Below are 17,750 nucleotides of genomic sequence, written 5' to 3' on the forward strand. Positions count from 1 at the left end.
GTGCTTCTTCTTCTTCTTAACCTGGGGTGGACGCCACCCCCTGGGGGTGCGAGACGGTAAATTCATCGAAAGCACAAATTAAGCACGGGCACGTGAAGTTACAACTTTGTTTCAAAGTAAGTAAATTGAGAACCACCGGGGAGCCGTAGTGGGCGGTCAGCGCGACGCCGCGCTACGAACGGCCAACATCGGTGACGATGACCTGACCTCTGCACTCCGCAAGTGCTGTGTTGCTGCTGAGCGTGGCTGAGCAGCAGCGAGCGAGGCGACTCCTTGACCTCTCCCCTGATTGGCGACCAATCGTGGCGCTGTGGAAGCGCCGGCTTCCTCTTTCTCACACGACCCGCGCTTATCTCCAGGGCACCACGCGGTGCCCTGACTCAGCGAACGTCGCTTTGTGTGGGAGGGAGAGGCGGGGGTGGGGGTCACGTGCTTGCTGTGTGGGGGGTCACGTGCCTGCTGTGTGGGGAGTCACGTGCTTGCTGTGTGGGGGGTCACGTGCCTGCTGTGTGGGGGGTCACGTGCTTGCTGTGTGGGGGGTCACTTACGGCTGTGTGGGGGGTCACGTGCCTGCTGTGTGGGGGGTCACGTGCCTGCTGTGTGGGGGGTCACATACAGCTGTGTGGGGGTCACGTGCCTGCTGTGTGGGGGGTCACGTGCCTGCTGTGTGGGGGGTCACGTGCCTGCTGTGTGGGGGGTCACGTGCTTGCTGTGTGGGGGGGTCACGTGCCTGCTGTGTGGGGGTCACGTGCCTGCTGTTTGGGGGGGTCACGTGCGCCTGCTGTGTCCGCTCTCCCCAGTTCCTGTACGGCAGCAGCGGCGATGATCGTGAGCAAGAAAGCCACCTCCTGGTGACCTCCGACACTGGAAGTATGGCTTCCTCATGCTGCTGCTGCTGCCAATTCCCGTACTTATCCGTGCCAGAAACGAATCCAGATTTACTGAAACTTCCAGACGCGGCGGGGTGAGCGAGCGAGCGCCAGGGACCGGGGGGGGGGGGGGTCATAAACCAAAATAACAAACAAGAGGCTTTCCGTAGACAAAACAAACAGAAAAACTCTCCTACAAACATTGCAAGAGCCGCGATTCCTTGTGGCCAATGCGAGACGTCGGCCCCCGTCGCTACAAACGACGCCACGAGGCAGCGGTCCCTTACAGAGCCGCTCGCTCCTCCGGAGCCGCGGGTTTTGTGCCCCCTCCCCCTCCCCTTGGGCCGGGATTTTTTGTTTGTTTCGGTGAAACTCCCGGCCGTGCTACGCGGTGTTACAAGCTGGACATCCTCACTTAGATTGGCGGGGGGGAGTGGGGGGTGGGGTCCACCACACCCGGCGCCAGCCGGGCGACTCCGGGGCGGCGTCGGCCCCGCGGCACGAAGTTCGGTCCCGACCAGCGCCCCCCCCCCCTTGCCTCCCCCACTGCGTTGTGTTGAGGCCTCACCGGAGCCGTCAAGGCGGTCGGCCCCCACCTTTGGCTGCGATGGGGGCGCAGCCAGTGGCGTTAGCGCCGTGCCACTGCGAGTGTGGACCATTGGCGCTGCCTCTCTGCCTCACGACACTCGCTTTGTTCCTCCTTCTCCTCCTTCCTCCTCCTACTTCCCCCTTCCTCATCTGTCGAGTCACATGCACGTCGAGGAGTTGCTGAGCTCGGTTTAGACACGCGTGGGGTGCCGAGGTGGCGAGATGTTGACGGCCTCGCCCGGTATGCAGGAGGTGCGTGGGTTCGATCCCGACCCTGATGCCTACTGGAGTTTGCGTGTTCTCACCGTGGCCGCGTGGACTTTTCTCCGGGTATTCCCGTTTCTCTCTGCACATTTAGAAACGCGCGTATGTTGTGTTTGGCTGTTATAAATGTCTACACAATGATAAGCCACTTTCCTTGAGCTGTCTTTCGTGGCCAGGTTGCTTCTGATAAAGAGATACATAGTTCAGTGGAACTTGGTAAAATAAAAAATATAGCAGTTGTAGTATTCGAATTGATACAGCTACCCGCGAATCACCAAGATGGGATGATACACGCACGAAGCAGCAACATCGCCCCCCCCCCCCATTCTTGAATAATGGACGGCTGCGGATTCTCGAGTCTCACGTTTGTGTCCGCGTCTCCTTCCTCTTGCACCCCCAGGGGTCCAACTCTTCCACGTGAGACCCAGCGGCAGCGACGCGGAGAGTCCACAGGTGAGGAGGAGGAGGCTGCGTCGTGTTTGTTTGAAGCTCCCCCGCCCCCCCTCACCACTCCCAGTGTTTGTCTCCGGGGCCCCGCGCCGGCTGGAGCCTGCTTTGTAACTTGACAAACAGTCGGACAGACGCCTCGTTCCCACGTCTGTGTCCTCGCGTGAAGGACTAAAATCAGGGTTGTCTTTGTTGTTGTTTTGATTTAAAGCTTTCGTGAGTGCAGGGATTCATATTCATGGTTATTTCGGTAAAGTCACGTAGAAGGGAAACAATAAAATGATAAAAATATAAAACAATACAATTCTCACGACGTTTCGACTGCAACACAAGCAATCATCATCAGGTGTGAAAACCACAGCAAGAAAATTTGAAAAAAGTGGCGTTGTCACATCGCAACCAGCCACACGGCTTCCAATCCCCTGGCCGGCTGTGCCTCGGCCGCCTCTCGTTGATGATTGCCTTAGGGTGTGCCCACGTGGCGTTTCGCACCGACCCCAACGTGTGTCCCCCTTTCGCGACCCTCCACCGCGTTCGCACTGCCCTCGCATTTGCGCGGGACCCACGGCCGTGGGTGGAGGGAGGCTGGGGGAGAGGGGGAGGGACGCCGGCGGCGGCGATCATCGCGCAGGCGTACGCGCTGACGCCGTCACGCGCGCACTTGGCCCGCCCGGTCGGCCGGTCAGCCCGCCAGCCAGCCAGCCAGCCAGCAAAACTCGTCCGTTCTAACATCTAGCAACGACTCGAGTTGTTTTTTTTGTTTTCGTCTGCGATGGGCAGGGCGCGGCGGGAGTGTTCGTGATGCGCTGCGGTGCGGGCGGTGCGGCGCGGCCAGGCTCCTGCGACGAGGTGGTGTGTCGCTTCGTCGCCGGCAAGCAGCCCGGCACGGCGGCGGCGGCGGCTTCGGCGAAGGTCGCTCTCTCCCCCAGAGGACGACGGTCCTCGCCCCTGGCGCACGCAGACACTAGCAAGCTGCGGCGTGCACAACAATCTTTGGCACGTGTCGTGATGGGTACTGCAGGATCCCAGCCCTGCCCGCCCGGTGCCCGCCGAGCTGCATTGGCTTCCGGTGGCCGAACGAACGCACTGTACACAGAAAGTGCTTGCCGCAAATGAACCACAATACCTCGCTGATCTCGTCAAGGGGCATAAACCATCATCACGCGAACTGCGGTCACCGCATCGCGTGGTTTGAGATGCGCTTCTGCGGCCGTCTGGAACGCTCTTCTGAAATGAGGCAGCCACTGGGAGCGATGCACTTTTAAATCATCACTAGATTGACAAAATAATTTATATAAAACTGCTTTTCGTGTTTAATTTGTTGTCCTTCCCCACCGCACATCCGATTAGCACGGTTGGCCATGTGCGGTGCGAAAGAAGTCCAACGTTCACACACGTACGGACATTTGCCGCAGCCGGCGGGGCCACACGGCTGCCGTGCGGCAGAGCGCGCGGCTCGCCGGCCGGAGGTCGGCTCCCGGAGAACGATTCTCACAGAGCCGCGCCGGCAAGTTGAGCGCCGTTAGGACACGCGCGACGTTTCGCTTTGAAAAAAATTAAACTGCCCCAAGCATCTTCAGGAGCGTGCGCTTCCAGAAGGCAGGCCTCGCGTCTTGGGTCTCTCTCACGATGCCCTGCTGCCTAATTGTATTCTCCACTGGTTTTGTACGGCAAAGCTGTTGCGGTTTGTTTACGTTCAGGCAGGCCTCAGTGGACGCGGGGGTTACGTTCCTGGACGATGCCGTGTTGGGCAAAACCGCGTTGCAGAAATAATAAATGTTGTGGGAAAAAAATGGTTGCGTTCCTGGGTCCGAAATGATCGCACACTCCCAGATTGTTTAACTAATTCTACACGATTTACACCCCTTGTTAATTCTAGTGTGTGCACTATATTAAAACTTCACCTTAACTCAAAACCCCCGTTTCCATTCCTCATCCTGCACGACGGTGGCTTTGAGATGTTAACTACCTCGCCTGGTATGCAGGAGATCAGTGGTTTCGATCCCGACCCTGATGCCTGCTTTATATTTGGAGTTTGCGGTGTCTCTCTCTTTTCCCGTGGTCGCATGGATTTTTCTCCGGGTCCTCCGGTTTTTCCCTCCCACATTTAGACTCAACATCACGCGTTTAGAATATTTGGCTACCGCAATACATTTCCACGTGATAAGCCACTTCGTTGAGCTATCATTTGTGGCCAGGTGGCTTCTGATAAATAACCGTGTAGCGGCTCAGTGGGCCTTACCTGGTAAGATAAAAGTAGAATAGAAAATAAATAGAAATAGCACCGTGGCTCCCTTGACGCTGGAACTCCAACGTTCAAGATTCACCATCCAGGCGTCCGTATGCCGTCTGTCAACGACCGTGCAGCTTTAACGCAAAGCGACAACGTGTGAACATTTTATTCGCTTTGAGCAAAAAACAAATGCCCATCCGCATGCGAGGCAAATCAGTGAATTGTTCGAGCGGACGCAGCACCCGCAACGGCACGTCTCTTCCAGGCGGGGATGAGGATCCGAGCAGGGTCAAAACCGCGTTCCGTGAAGTAGACCTCCCCTCGGCACCACCGTTGCATACGGTTTTTGGCATGGTTGGCCACGTGTGGTGCGAAAGAAGTTGGACACACGCACATCGAGCGGAAAACACGCACGCTCGGTAAAAGCCGCGCTGGGCAAGGTTTACCCGCACTGTGTTTTTGGTCATCTTGCACGAACCTTATTGAGTATATGCTCAATTATCGGCAACATCGAATGCGTAATTTCATATTAAACATAGCCTCTAATCGCATGCTGTAGTGCTGAGTTCACTCCGCCCGGTGTTTTGCTTTTGGCTGCGATGCATGCTTTGGGATTTTTTTTGACCACAGCCCCCTCCCACCACTAACCACCCCTCACAACCCCCCCACTAACTCCCCACCCACTAACCCCCCCCAAAAACCCCCCCAACTAACTCCCCGCCTACTAACCCCTCCACTAACCCCCGCGCTAACCCCCCAAATAACACTGCCCTCAACCCCCCCCTCCACTATTCCCCCCACTAACTCGCCACCTAACATCCCCCCGCACCAACCCCCCTCCCCCGTGTCTCCGCCCGCAGGACCCTCCGTACAGCGCCGCCCCCAGTGAGCTTGTGCTCCCCGCGTGTGCCTGGAGTCAGTGGGACCCGCGGGGCCAAAGGCTCTTCTACCTGCTCAGCGCAGCGGTGAGGCCGCAGGGCTCGGATCGCAGTGCTGGGCACAGGGTCCACGTGATTTGTGTCGCCTCCGAGGCACACGGAAAACAGAAGATGCGTCTCGCCACCAAATGGGGCGAATAGGCGCAATGTGCTAAATTATATAATTTGGTTGAGAAAAAACGTGGTTTACCTGCGTCAGGTGGTGGGGTGGTTCCTGACTGCACAAATCTGTCAATCAGGAACCATTAGCCAATCCCCAGCCAGTCATACTTCACCGATTTTGAAGTTAGATCACGAGATGTGTGTCCAACTGCTACGCTCCGTCGGGTGGCGGAGGGTCTTGACGCCGCAAATTTGGCGCGATCACTGCGGTGGTCGGTGCAGAATGACGACGGTGATGCAACACGCCCGCGTGCGCAGCCGCACGGGGAGCGAAGCCGCACGCTCGCGGTCGCCGTGGCAACAGCACGGCGAGCAGTCGCTCGGGCGTCTCCGCAACCGGTTGCAGAGCCTTTCGCTCGCCGTCTCGAGGCCGACCCTACCCTCAAGCGAGCTCTGCTCTCGAGCCAACACCCTGTTGCGAATCACGTGCGTGTGACAGCAGGAGCAGCAGCAGCAGCAGGAAGGTGGAGGAGGAGGAGGCGGTAGTGGCGGTGGTGGGGATGGCCCCACTCTGCGATGCCTTCAATTCTACCCCGACCGCTTGTACCAGCTCATGGTGGGTGCGAGCACGGCGGCGGGTGGCGGCGTCCTGCGGGGCGCAACTCGCGGCTTTAAAAAATGTTTCTACCGGGGGGATTCTTTTCCGCCCGCCGGTTGGCCGATTATTTTTGTCGTCGTCCCGGGAGAAAAATGAATAAAACGCAGCGACGGCGAATCTGCGGTGCACGCTGCCGTCGGCGTCTACCACGACCGCATTACCGCATTGCCGCAACCGCATTACCGCGATCGCGTTACCGCACCCTTCCTTTTTCATTTCCCGTTGCGCGCCGAGCTCGGTGGCCGAGACCTGGCGCCGCGTCGCCGCCGCGCGCTCTCGTTGGCGTTCACGGGGCGCAGGGTGGCGACGAAATCACCGATCGGAGATTTGCACCACCCCCCCCCCCCATTTATATGGAAAAAAGTAAACGTAGTTTTGGGGGGGGGATGTGGGGGGCTGCGTGTTCTTTGCCCGTGTGTGGTCTTTGTGGAGCGCGAATCGAGGTTAATTTAATTGATTCGGCTCTGTCGATGAAAAGTTGATCATTGGCAAGCGATACTTGGGATCGAGTAAGGCATGTTACGCCACCCCCTTTATTTGATTGGCTAGCATCAGCAAGATCGGTGATTCCGTTGAAGTCACCTTTTATTGGACCGCGGCGCTGAGTGCTTTTCGGTGCTGGGGCCCAGAGTGCTGTCCGCTGTTTGTGTTTGCTGACGACGCATTCTGTCTGCCGTGTGTCGGCGCGTAGTTGGAGCTGAGTTTGCCTTCCTGCGCCTGGAGCCCGGACCGCCGGTGAGGATGGGTGCGGAGTCCGTGCAAGCGCAGTGAAGCCACGTCCGGCGTGTGTGTGTGTGTGGTGTGTGTGTGTGGTGTGTGTGTGTGGTGTGTGTGTGGTGTGTGCGTGTGTGTGGTGTGTGTGTGTGGTGTGTGTGTGTGGTGTGTGTGTGGTGTGTGTGGTGTGTGTGTGTGTGGTGTGTGTGTGGTGTGTGTGTGGTGTGTGTGGTGTGTGTGTTTGGTGTGTGTGGTGTGTGTGTGTGGTGTGTGTGTGGTGTGTGTGTGTGGTGTGTGTGTGTGGTGTGTGTGGTGTGTGTGTGCGTGTGTGTGTGCCATGTGGGGCAGCGGGGGTTGCAGCATCTTGGTACTGAGTTCAATTCCCGCTTACGGCCCAACATTGATGACAAATATCGCGAAGCGATCCCATGGCCTCCCCGTAGCTCAACTCGGCCTGAAACGAACACCTGGTGCAGTGTGTACACATCACCACCGGCGCAGTGTGTACACATCACCACCGGCGCAGTGTGTACACATCACCACCGGCGCAGTGTGTACACATCACCACCGGCTCAGTGTGTACACATCACCACCGGCGCAGTGTGTACACATCACCACCGGTGCAGTGTGTACACATCACCACCGGCGCAGTGTGCACACACGCGCGTGCTAGCGGCGTCGTCCAGAGTATAAGCCACACAATGAATTGGCGTGTTCAGTCGTATCCGCCTCCTTCGCGTGTCCGTCCCTCCAAGGATACCGCTTCAACAAGTACCTGTCATGCACAGTCCATCATGGTGGGTGCGAGCGTAAAATATGAGCGACATTGGGGTAAAACAGGAAAAATGTTGGACCGGTCTTGACGTTCGGGCTTTGCTTGAACCAATGCAGGCGAACTGCCAGACGTTTATAGGCAAGAGCCCTTTCTGTTCGACATGGGTCCAAAAGACTGTTTGCTGGAGCAGGGGAGAGTCTTTGACCCCGGTCGGATTCAAGGCTCGACTCACGCTGCGTCTGTTCCATGCCGCAGGTTTGTCAACGCGAGCGCGCCCTCAGGCCAGCCGGCGGACTTCCCATCGCTGCGCGTCGTGTGTGGAGAGTCGGGTGAGTCCACGGTCGCCCTGCCGTCTATGGGTCTCTGTGTTAGTCTATGGATCTGTGTGTGAGTCTATGGGTCTCTGTGTTAGTCTATGAGTCTCTGTGTTAGTCTATGGGTCTCTATGCGAGTCTTTGGATCTCTATGCGAGTTTATGGGTCTCTATGTGAGTCTATGGGTCTGTGTGTGAGTCTATGGGTATCTATGCGAGTCTATGGGTCTCTGTGTTAGTCTATGGGTCTGTGTGTGAGTCTATGGGTCTCTGTGTTAGTCTATAGGTCTCTGTTTTAGTCTATGGGTCTCTATGCGAGTCTATGGGTCTCTGTGTTAGTCTTTGGATCTCTATGCGAGTCTATGGGTCTCTATGTGGGTCTATGGGTCTGTGTGTGAGTCTATGGGTATCTATGCGAATCTATGGGTCTCTGTGTTAGTCTATGAGTCTGTGTGTGAGTCTATGGGTATCTATGCGAGTCTATGGGTCTCTGTGTTAGTCTATGGGTCTCTGTGTTAGTTTATGGGTCTGTGTGTGAGTATGGGTCTCTATGCGAGTCTATGGGTCTCTGTGTTAGTCTATGGGTCTGTGTGTGAGTCTATGTGTATCTATGCGAGTCTATGGGTCTCTGTGTTAATCTATGGGTCTCTGTGTTAGTCTATGGGTCTCTGTGTGAGTCTAAGGGTCTCTATGCGAGTCTATGGGTCTCTGTGTTAGTCTATGGGTCTCTGTGTTAGTCTATGGGTTTCTGTGTTAGTCTATTGGTCTCTGTATTAGTCTATGGGTCTCTGTGTTAGGCTATGGGTCTGTGTGTTAGTCTATGGGTCTCTGTGTTAGTCTATGGGTCTCTGTGTTAGTCTATGGGTCTCTATGCGAACCACCGGGCGCAATCGCAGGCGCCGGCTCGGTGTCTGTGGGGTCGCGAACGCCCGTCGCAGAGGCTCGCGGTTCACCCTTTGTCCTGGGCCTCGCCTAGGTCAGCTCAGCCTCATATTAGTGCCCGGTACGCGGTGTGTGAACACCACCACCGGGGAAGAGGCCCCGCTCGGGCGCTCGCCAACAGCCGGTCTGTGTAGAACTTGCGCCGCGTGCGATCTGTGCCGCTGTGTTGAGGCAGGAGCGCTGTGCATCTGCTATCAAGAGGGGCCGGCGAGGCAAGCCGTGCGCTATTCCATCCTCATGGTCCATCACGGTGAGAGATTGGTCTCAATCACAGTCCGATTCGTCTCTGCGTCCCGTGTGTGTGTGTGCACGTGCGTGTGTGTGTGTGCGTGTGTGTGCATGTGTATGTGCGGGGGGAGCGATAGTGTAGCGGTTAGCGCGCAGCGCTATGTACCTGGCGACCCGGGTTCGATTCCCGCTCACGGCCAACACCAGTGACGATTATCTGAACCGGTCCCGGGCCTCCCCTAGGTCGACTCAGCCTCAAATGAGTACCTGGTGCGGTGTGTAAACATTGCCACTAGGGAGACAAAGGCGGTCGGGCGTGGTGCTGGCCACCCACCCCCTCGTGTACCGTTCCGGCCTTCATAGGTGCTCGCTAACAGCACTTGCCCCTACAGTCTGTTAAGGCTATACGGGGGATCTTTGTCTTTGTCTTTGTATGCGTGCGTGTGTGTGTGCGTGCATGCGGCAAAACAACCCCCTACCTCCTCGCGGTGCCGGACGGGCAACTCTGTCGTGGACAGTGCTGTGGGGGGGAGGACCAATTCCGATTGGCTCCTCCCCTGATGGCGTCTGTGACCACCACAGTGTCTAAACGGGGGCTCAGGATGGGTGCGAGTGGCTTGTAACCCCTCCACCTTCAATAAATTACCACTAAACTACGAAATAAATATGTAACTAATAAGCTTGTGCCGGAGGCCCCGGGGGGACAGGTATCTATGACGTCTCCTGGCCAAACCCCATTTGGCGGAGCCAGGAGATTGAATCTCTACCCTCGGGGCTCCTCCAGAAACAGCGAAAAGCCACTACGGATGGCCACGTGGAATGTTCGAACGCTCACTGCGGAGGAGAGGCTGCCACCGCTCTGTCGGGAGCTGGACTGGTACCGCCTGGATCTCTGTGGCATTCAGGAGGTCCGGTGGACCGGTTCTGGCTCCTGCCACCATGAGGGGTGGACAGTCCTCTACTCGGGGCAGTAGACTGCCAAACAACAGGGTGTGGTATTTCTTTTTAATAAAAGAATGAAGGGGGCGTGGGAGCGTGGCGGTGAGGTGTGGGAAGCTGTAAGCCCCAGGCTATTTTGGGCTCGCCTTCCCATCAACCGGAGGCGAGGAGTGGTGGTCGTGGTTACTTATGCCCCCACCGAAGACGAACATCCGTGGAGGGATGCAGGCAAAGCCGATGAGTCAGATGCCTTCTATGACCTCCTGTCACAGGTGCTGGCTAAAGTGGCCCCTCGGGATAGAGTCATCTTGTTGGGTGACTTCAATGCCCGAGTTGGTCATGATGCTGGCACCTGGTCTGCAGTGATTGGAGGGCATGGGCCAGATCAGCTCAATAACAATGGTAGGAGGCTGCTAGATTTTTGTGCAGCCCATGGCTTGTAATTACCAACACGCTGTTCCGGCATCAGCGCATCTACACAACATCATCGATGCATGCCGGGTCCAAGCAAGAACACCTGCTGGACTACATAGTGACGGACCAGCGTATGCGAGCCCATGTCCTTGACACCAGGACCTACCATGGAGCTGATCTGCCCTCTGACCATCGACTTGTCATCTGTAAGATGCGCCTGCCATTCTTCCGCTCCGGTGGTGGGTGTACACCCAGGACCCCATTCCAATCTAAAGTGGCCTGGTCTCAGTTATGTGATGAAAGTTGCAAGCAAGAATTTCATCATCACTTGCGGCTGGGGTTGGCATCGTCCCACACTCCCCCTGATGTCGAGGGTAAATGGGCGAGGTTTAGGACTGTGACTCATGCAGCTACAATGGCTGCTTTGGGTACGCGGTCCAGACTTCACCAGAGACCCTGGCTGACAGAGGAGGTGTTCAAGATGGTTGAGAAAAAGCGACAGACCCACTGTCATCGGCTACAGAATCACACGTCAGAGAATGAGGAGGCTTACCGCAGCCTTCGCTCGGAGGTTCGGAGAGCCGTGAGGCGCTGCAAGGATGGGTGGTAGTCGTGGGTTGCTGAGGAGATGCCTCAGTGGCCCGCGATCACAAATCTCTATTTAACTCCATCAAACAAGTAACCTGCAGCGCCACACCTATTACGATCATTAGGGGAAAAAACGGTGATCCAATCTCCGACCCCCAGGAACAGGTTTGCAGATTTGCTGAGCATTTCTGTGAGGTCCTGGGAGAGGGAAAATCCCTCAGCCAGGAAAACATCGTGGCACAAAGTGAGGATGACACTGCTGAGGCTGCGGTGCCTCAAATATTGGAAGAAGTCACCCCCTGTGAGTGGCTGGCTGAAGTACCATCTGTTGAGGAAGTACTGAAGACGATCCGGAGTCTGAGACCAGGAAAGGCAGTGGGCAGAGATGATATCCCAAGTGAAATGCTGAGGGAGGGTGGCGTTTGTGCACAGACTGCCCTATATGACATCATAACAACAGTCTGGACCACTGGACGGGTTCCGCATCATTGGAAGGATGCCCTGGTGGTCCCCCTCTTTAAGAAGGGGTCCCCCTCTTTAAGAAGGGGGACCGCACAGACTGTAACAACTACAGGGGCATCTCACTCCTCAGTGTGCCGGGAAAGGTCCTGGCAAGGATTATTCAACATCGCCTTGCCAGGCACGCTGAGGAGAGGCTTGTGGAGCCCCAATGCGGTTTCAGGAAAGGGCAGTCCTGCACAGATGCCATATTTTCTGTTCGTCTGCTACAGCAGAGGTGTAGGGAATTCCAACAAGACCTACATCTCTGCTTGGTCAAGGCCTATGATACCATCAGTAGGCCTGGGCTCTGGGTTGTTCTTCGTGCTTTTGGAGTTCCTGACCCTCTGCTCATGATCATTAAGGACCTTCATGATGGTGAGCGGGCCCGGGTAAAACTACGTGGCAGGGAATCAGAGCCATTTCCTGTACACCTTGGGGTGCGACAGGGATGTCCTCTGGCTCCCACATTATTTAACATCTATTTTGACCACGTAGTTCGTGAAGCCTTCAATAGCTGTACCGGGGGAATCTCCATTTAGTACAGATATAATGGGAGGCTGATCGATGCCCGGTTGCGGTCAAGGGATGGCTCCCTATTGCTCAACCACGTTATGTATGCTGATGATTTGGTAATAGCTGCTCATTCAGAGGAGGAGTTGGAGACGCTGCTGCTTAGACTGGAGCGTGCCACTAAGAGATGGGGCCTTACCATCAGCCCCACCAAAACTAAGCACCTGCCTGGGTATTTGGTACTATCGGACACTCCACCCCCACAACACCCAATCGGTGATGGGGCAGTTGTGGAGAGAGTAGAGAGTTTCCCATACCTGGGCAGTGTGCTTATGACCGGCTCCAGTTTAACAGCAGAGGTCTCACTCCGAATCAGTCGAGCGGCAATATATTTTCATCGGTTGCGTAACGCCTTGTGGAAGCTACCTGGTCTGTCGCTCCGCACTAAGCTTCAGGTCTTCTCGGCCACGGTCATTCTCTCCTTTCTCTACGCTTGCGAAACGTGGACCCCCTTAATGGAGCATCTTCGCCGGTTGGAAACATTTTGGCTGGCCTGCCTACGATCCATCCTGGGTTTAACCAGGCTGGATTGTGTGAGGAGCTCACAAATCCTTGAAAGATCTGGGCAAGGTCCCATCGGTGAGCTCCTCCGGCAGGCAAGGCTGCATTGGCTGGGTCATGTAGCCCGCATGCCTAGCCACCGCATGCCGAAACAGCTTTTGTTCGGCCGGATCAAGGGGGCTCAACTGGCGCAGCACGGGCTAGAGAAGAGATGGAGTGATGTGGTACAGGAGGACGTGGAGCTGAGTGGACTTGCCGATGACTGGTACCAGCGGTGTCAAGATCGGCCTCTGTGGAGGAGGCTCCTGAAGGACGCTATTGGGCAGTTGGAGGCAGTCGCCCTCCAACAACAACGGAGGGCGGAGGAGCGACGCTCACAACAACGAGCGGAGCGCCGGGTGGCTAAAGCACTGTAGGTTGGCACAGTAGGGGGCACAGGTGGTGCACCAGCCAGTCATCCCAGTCAGTCGACGCGTGGCACCTTGGTCTGCCCCGTGACCTCCTGCCAGCGGGCGTTCGACACTTCACGTGGCCTCAAGGTGCACATGGCCTGGCACAAGCGTCGTGGTGACGTCACCGCCATTTAGTGGCGAATGGCGGTTGTTGTTGTTGTTGTGCGTGTGTGTGTGTGCGTGCGTGTGTGTGCGTGCGTGCGCATGTGTGTTTGTGCGTGCGTGTGTGTGTGCGTGCGTGCGCGTGTGTGTTTGTGCGTGCATGTGTGTGTGCGTGTGTGCGTGTGTTGTGTACGTCCGTACGTATTCGCTCGTGTGGGGAGCTGTGATCCGGGTTCGATTTCCGCTCACGGCCAAAACCAGTGACAATGATTTGAACCGGTCGTGGGCCTCCCCTAGGTCGACTCAGCCTCAAATGAGTACCTGGTAGGATGTGTAAACATCGCCACTGGGGAGACAAAGGCCGCCTGGTGTGGAGTTGGCCACCCACCCCCTCGTGTGCCGTGCCGGCCTTCATAGGTGCTGCTCGCTAACAGCACTTGCCCCTACAATCTGTAGAAAACTACAAATGCAACATGGGGGATCTTTGTCTTTGTGTGCAGGATACTCGTTTGGGTTCGAGGTTGATGCCGGCTCCGTGGCTTTCCAGCGGGAACTGCTGCTCTTCACACCCCTCGGTGTGCCACCACACACGCACACACACACGCACACACACACACATACACACACGCACACACACGCACACACACGCACACACATACACACACGCACACATACGCACACACACGCACACACATACACACACGCACACACATACACACACGCACACACACGCACACACATACACACACACGCACACACATGCACGCACACACATGCACACACGCACACACGCACACACATACACACACGCACACACACGCACACACATACACACACGCACACACGCACACACACGCGCACACATACACACACACACGCACACAACACACGCACACACACGCCCACACACGCGCACACACGCACACACGCACACACACGCGCACACCTCATTGTCATCTGGTCGAGTTGGTCATGGTGCCAGTGGTGGCGGTAGTGCTGGTGGTGGTGGTGGCGGTGGTGGTGGTGGTGGCGGCGGTGGTGGTGGTGGTGGTGGCGGCGGCTGTGACGGTGGTGGCGATGGTTTTGAGAGAGTGCAACCGTGCCCTGTATTTGCGCGCCACCCCACAGATGGGTTTGTGGCCGTGAGCCTGCCGGGGAGATTCCTGCATCTCGTCAACGTGGACCACCCCTGGCTGCCCTGCCACAGCCTCTTCCTCGAAGGTGCCCCGGGCTGCTCGTGGAGCCGAGGACTTCTCACCCCCTCCTCCCTCCCCCGCCGCGTTCCGGTTTCACGAGGTGGAACAGAGACATCGTCGCGTTGCACGGCGTGGCCGGGCGCCAGGAGGCCGCCGTTAGCTTCTGCGGCCCTCGCCTTTGGAACGGCTCTGCCCCAAGATCTGAGGGCGTTAGAATGAGGGAATGTTTTTCAACGACGTATCAAAACACATATTCTTAGTTTTTTCGGTAAAGTCACGTTGAAGAGAAACAACAAAATAACAAAATATATATAAAACAATAAAAATTCTCACGACGTTTCGACCATAACTCAAACGGTCATCATCATCACACCTGATGATGACCGTTTGAGTTATGGTCGAAACGTCGTGAGAATTTTTATTGTTTTATATATATTTTGTTATTTTGTTGTTTCTCTTCAACGTGACTTTACCGAAAAAACTAAGAATATGTATCAAAACACGTTCCTTTTTTAGATTGGACTTTAATTAGGATGCCCTGATTGTGTGCTTATTATTCTTTGCATGGAACTTTTAGTTCATTATGTCACGTCTTTTTTCGTGTATTTATCGCACTGGTGTTTAAATTGCGTCATTCGCCTTTAATGTGTCCCGTGAGGCACTTTGCATTGCATTCCTTGCACGAATTGTGCTATGCAAGGTAAAGTTCGGTTTGATTTGACGCGACGGCGAGTCACGCTCGTGCCAGTGACCGTCCCCGTGAGCGTGCCGGTGAGCGTGCCGGTGAGGGTACCGGTGAACGTGCCGGTGAGCCTCCCCGGTGAGCGTGCCGGTGAGTGTGCTGGTGAGCGTGCCGGTGAGCGTGACGGTGAGCGTGCCGGTGAGCGTCCCCGGTGAGCGTGACGGTGAGCGTGCCGGTGAGCGTGCCGGTGAGCATGCCGGTGAGCGTGCCGGTGAGCGTTCCCGGTGAGCGTGACGGTGAGCGTGCCGGTGAGCGTTCCCGGTGAGCGTGGCGGTGAGCGTGCCGGTGAGCGTGCCCGGTGAGCGTCCCCGGTGAGCGTGCCGGTGAGCGTGATGGTGAGCGTGACGGTGAGCGTGCCGGTGAGCGTTCCCGGTGAGTGTCCCAGGTGAGCGTGCCGGTGAGCGTGCCGGTGAGCGTGCCGGTGAATTGGGGGAGCCCCGGCAGTTTAAATCCCCGCTCGCGGCCACCGCACATCGGTGACGGACTCTTGAGAGGAGTCGGCAATCAGAATTATTTATTTATCCTGGAGAAATCCGACGAGCTACGAAGCTCTTTTTCGCAGATGTCCACGAGTGACGACGATCGGAGCCGGTCCTGGGCCTCCGCTTGGTCGACTCAACCTAAATTGAGCACCTTGTGCTCGCGTCTACATCGTCGCTCGCGACGCGGGGCAGCCGGGCGTGCTTGCCGGCCTTCATAGGTGATCGCTCGCAGCACTTGCCGCGACAGCCTCCTGTTGTTGTTGAGGCTACACGGGCAAGGCTCTGCCTTTGCCTGCCTTCTCATGCCCACCGCTGTGTGGTGCACGATGGGTGGTGGGGGTTGCGTTAGCGAGCCACTCATCTCAGTCATCTCGGTCATCTCAGTCATCTCAGTCATCTCACTCATCTCAGTCATCTCGGTCATCTCAGTCATCTCAGTCATCTCAGTCATCTCGGTCATCTCAGTCATCTCAGTCATCTCACTCATCTCACTCATCTCAGTCATCTCAGTCATCTCACTCATCTCAGTCATCTCGGTCATCTCAGTCATCTCAGTCATCTCACTCATCTCACTCATCTCAGTCATCTCAAGCCATCTCAGTCAACTCACTCATCTCACTCATCTCATTCATCTCAGTCATCTCAGTCATCTCACTCATCTCACTCATCTCAGTCATCTCACTCATCTCAGTCATCTCATTCATCTCAGTCATCTCACTCATCTCACTCATCTCACTCATCTCACTCATCTCAGTCATCTCATTCATCTCACTCATCTCACTCATCTCACTCATCTTACTAATCTCAATCATCTCAGCCATCTCACTCATCTCAGTCATCTCAGTCATCTCACTCATCTCAGTCATCTCACTCAGCTCACTCATCTCAGTCATCTCAGTCATCTCACTCATCTCACTCATCTCCATCTCAGTCATTTCCGTCATCTCAGTCATCTCAGTCATCTCACTCATCTCACTCATCTCACTCATTTCACTCATCTCAGTCATCTCACTCATCTCACTCATCTCACTCATCTCAGTCATCTCACTCATCTCAGTCATCTCAGTCATCTCGCTCATCTCACTCATCTCAGTCATCTCACTCATCTCAGTCATCTCACTCATCTCAGTCACCTCAGTCATCTCACTCATCTCAGTCATTTCGCTCATCTCAGTCATCTCACTCATCTCAGTCATCTCAGTCATCTCAGTCATCTCACTCATCTCAGTCATCTCACTCATCTCACTCATCTCATTCATCTCAGTCATCTCACTCATCTCAGTCATCTCACTCATCTCACTCATCTCACTCATCTTACTAATCTCAATCATCTCAGCCATCTCACTCATCTCAGTCATCTCAGTCATCTCACTCATCTCAGTCATCTCACTCAGCTCACTCATCTCAGTCATCTCAGTCATCTCACTCATCTCACTCATCTCCATCTCAGTCATTTCAGTCATCTCAGTCATCTCAGTCATCTCACTCATCTCAGTCATCTCACTCATTTCACTCATCTCAGTCATCTCACTCATCTCACTCATCTCACTCATCTCAGTCATCTCACTCATCTCAGTCATCTCAGTCATCTCAGTCATCTCAGTCACCTCAGCCATCTCACTCATCTCAGTCATCTCACTCATCTCAGTCATCTCACTCAACTCACTCATCTCAGTCATCTCAGTCATCTCACTCATCTCAGTCATCTCAATCATCTCAGTCATCTCAGTCATTTCACTCATCTCACTCATTTCACTCATCTCAGTCATCTCAGTCATCTCACTCATCTCGGTCATCTCACTCATCTCAGTCATCTCGCTCATCTCAGCCATCTCACTCGTCTCAGTCACCTCAGCCATCTCACTCATCTCAGTCATCTCACTCATCTCAGTCATCTCACTCATCTCAGTCATCTCAGTCATCTCCATCTCAGTCATCTCACTCATCTCAGTCATCTCACTCATCTGACTCATCTCACTCATCTCAGTCATCTCAGTCATCTCAGTCATCTCACTCATCTCAGTCATCTCACTCATCTCACTCATCTCACTCATCTCCATCTCAGTCATCTCAGTCATCTCACTCATCTCACTCATCTCAGTCATCTCACTCATCTGACTCATCTCAGTCATCTGACTCTTCTCAGTCATCTCACTCATCTGACTCATCTCAGTCATCTCACTCAGCTCACT

The 17,750-nt window shown here is 55.4% G+C and overlaps 1 protein-coding gene across 3 annotated transcripts in view; it reads left to right on the top strand.

The window, feature by feature from the left end:
• The window catches only part of GSAP (gamma-secretase activating protein), a 62,706-nt gene that overhangs the window by 17,201 nt on the left and 27,755 nt on the right, over positions 1 to 17,750 (top strand). For 2 of the 3 annotated variants that reach the window (XM_032969685.2, XM_076073411.1), the window contains exons 7-16: positions 801 to 870; positions 2,122 to 2,174; positions 2,949 to 3,080; positions 5,262 to 5,366; positions 5,941 to 6,057; positions 6,791 to 6,834; positions 7,844 to 7,917; positions 9,019 to 9,093; positions 13,639 to 13,713; positions 14,267 to 14,359. In XM_032969685.2, coding sequence (XP_032825576.2) covers positions 801 to 870; positions 2,122 to 2,174; positions 2,949 to 3,080; positions 5,262 to 5,366; positions 5,941 to 6,057; positions 6,791 to 6,834; positions 7,844 to 7,917; positions 9,019 to 9,093; positions 13,639 to 13,713; positions 14,267 to 14,359 — 838 coding nt within the window. The remainder of the gene's footprint in view (positions 1 to 800; positions 871 to 2,121; positions 2,175 to 2,948; positions 3,081 to 5,261; positions 5,367 to 5,940; positions 6,058 to 6,790; positions 6,835 to 7,843; positions 7,918 to 9,018; positions 9,094 to 13,638; positions 13,714 to 14,266; positions 14,360 to 17,750) is intronic. The other variant, XM_076073412.1, reaches the window with a different exon arrangement.

Source organism: Petromyzon marinus, chromosome 42, assembly GCF_048934315.1.
Source record: "Petromyzon marinus isolate PM22_M1 ecotype Great Lakes invasive population chromosome 42, UKy_Petmar_22M1.pri1.0, whole genome shotgun sequence".
NCBI lineage: Eukaryota > Metazoa > Chordata > Hyperoartia > Petromyzontiformes > Petromyzontidae > Petromyzon > Petromyzon marinus.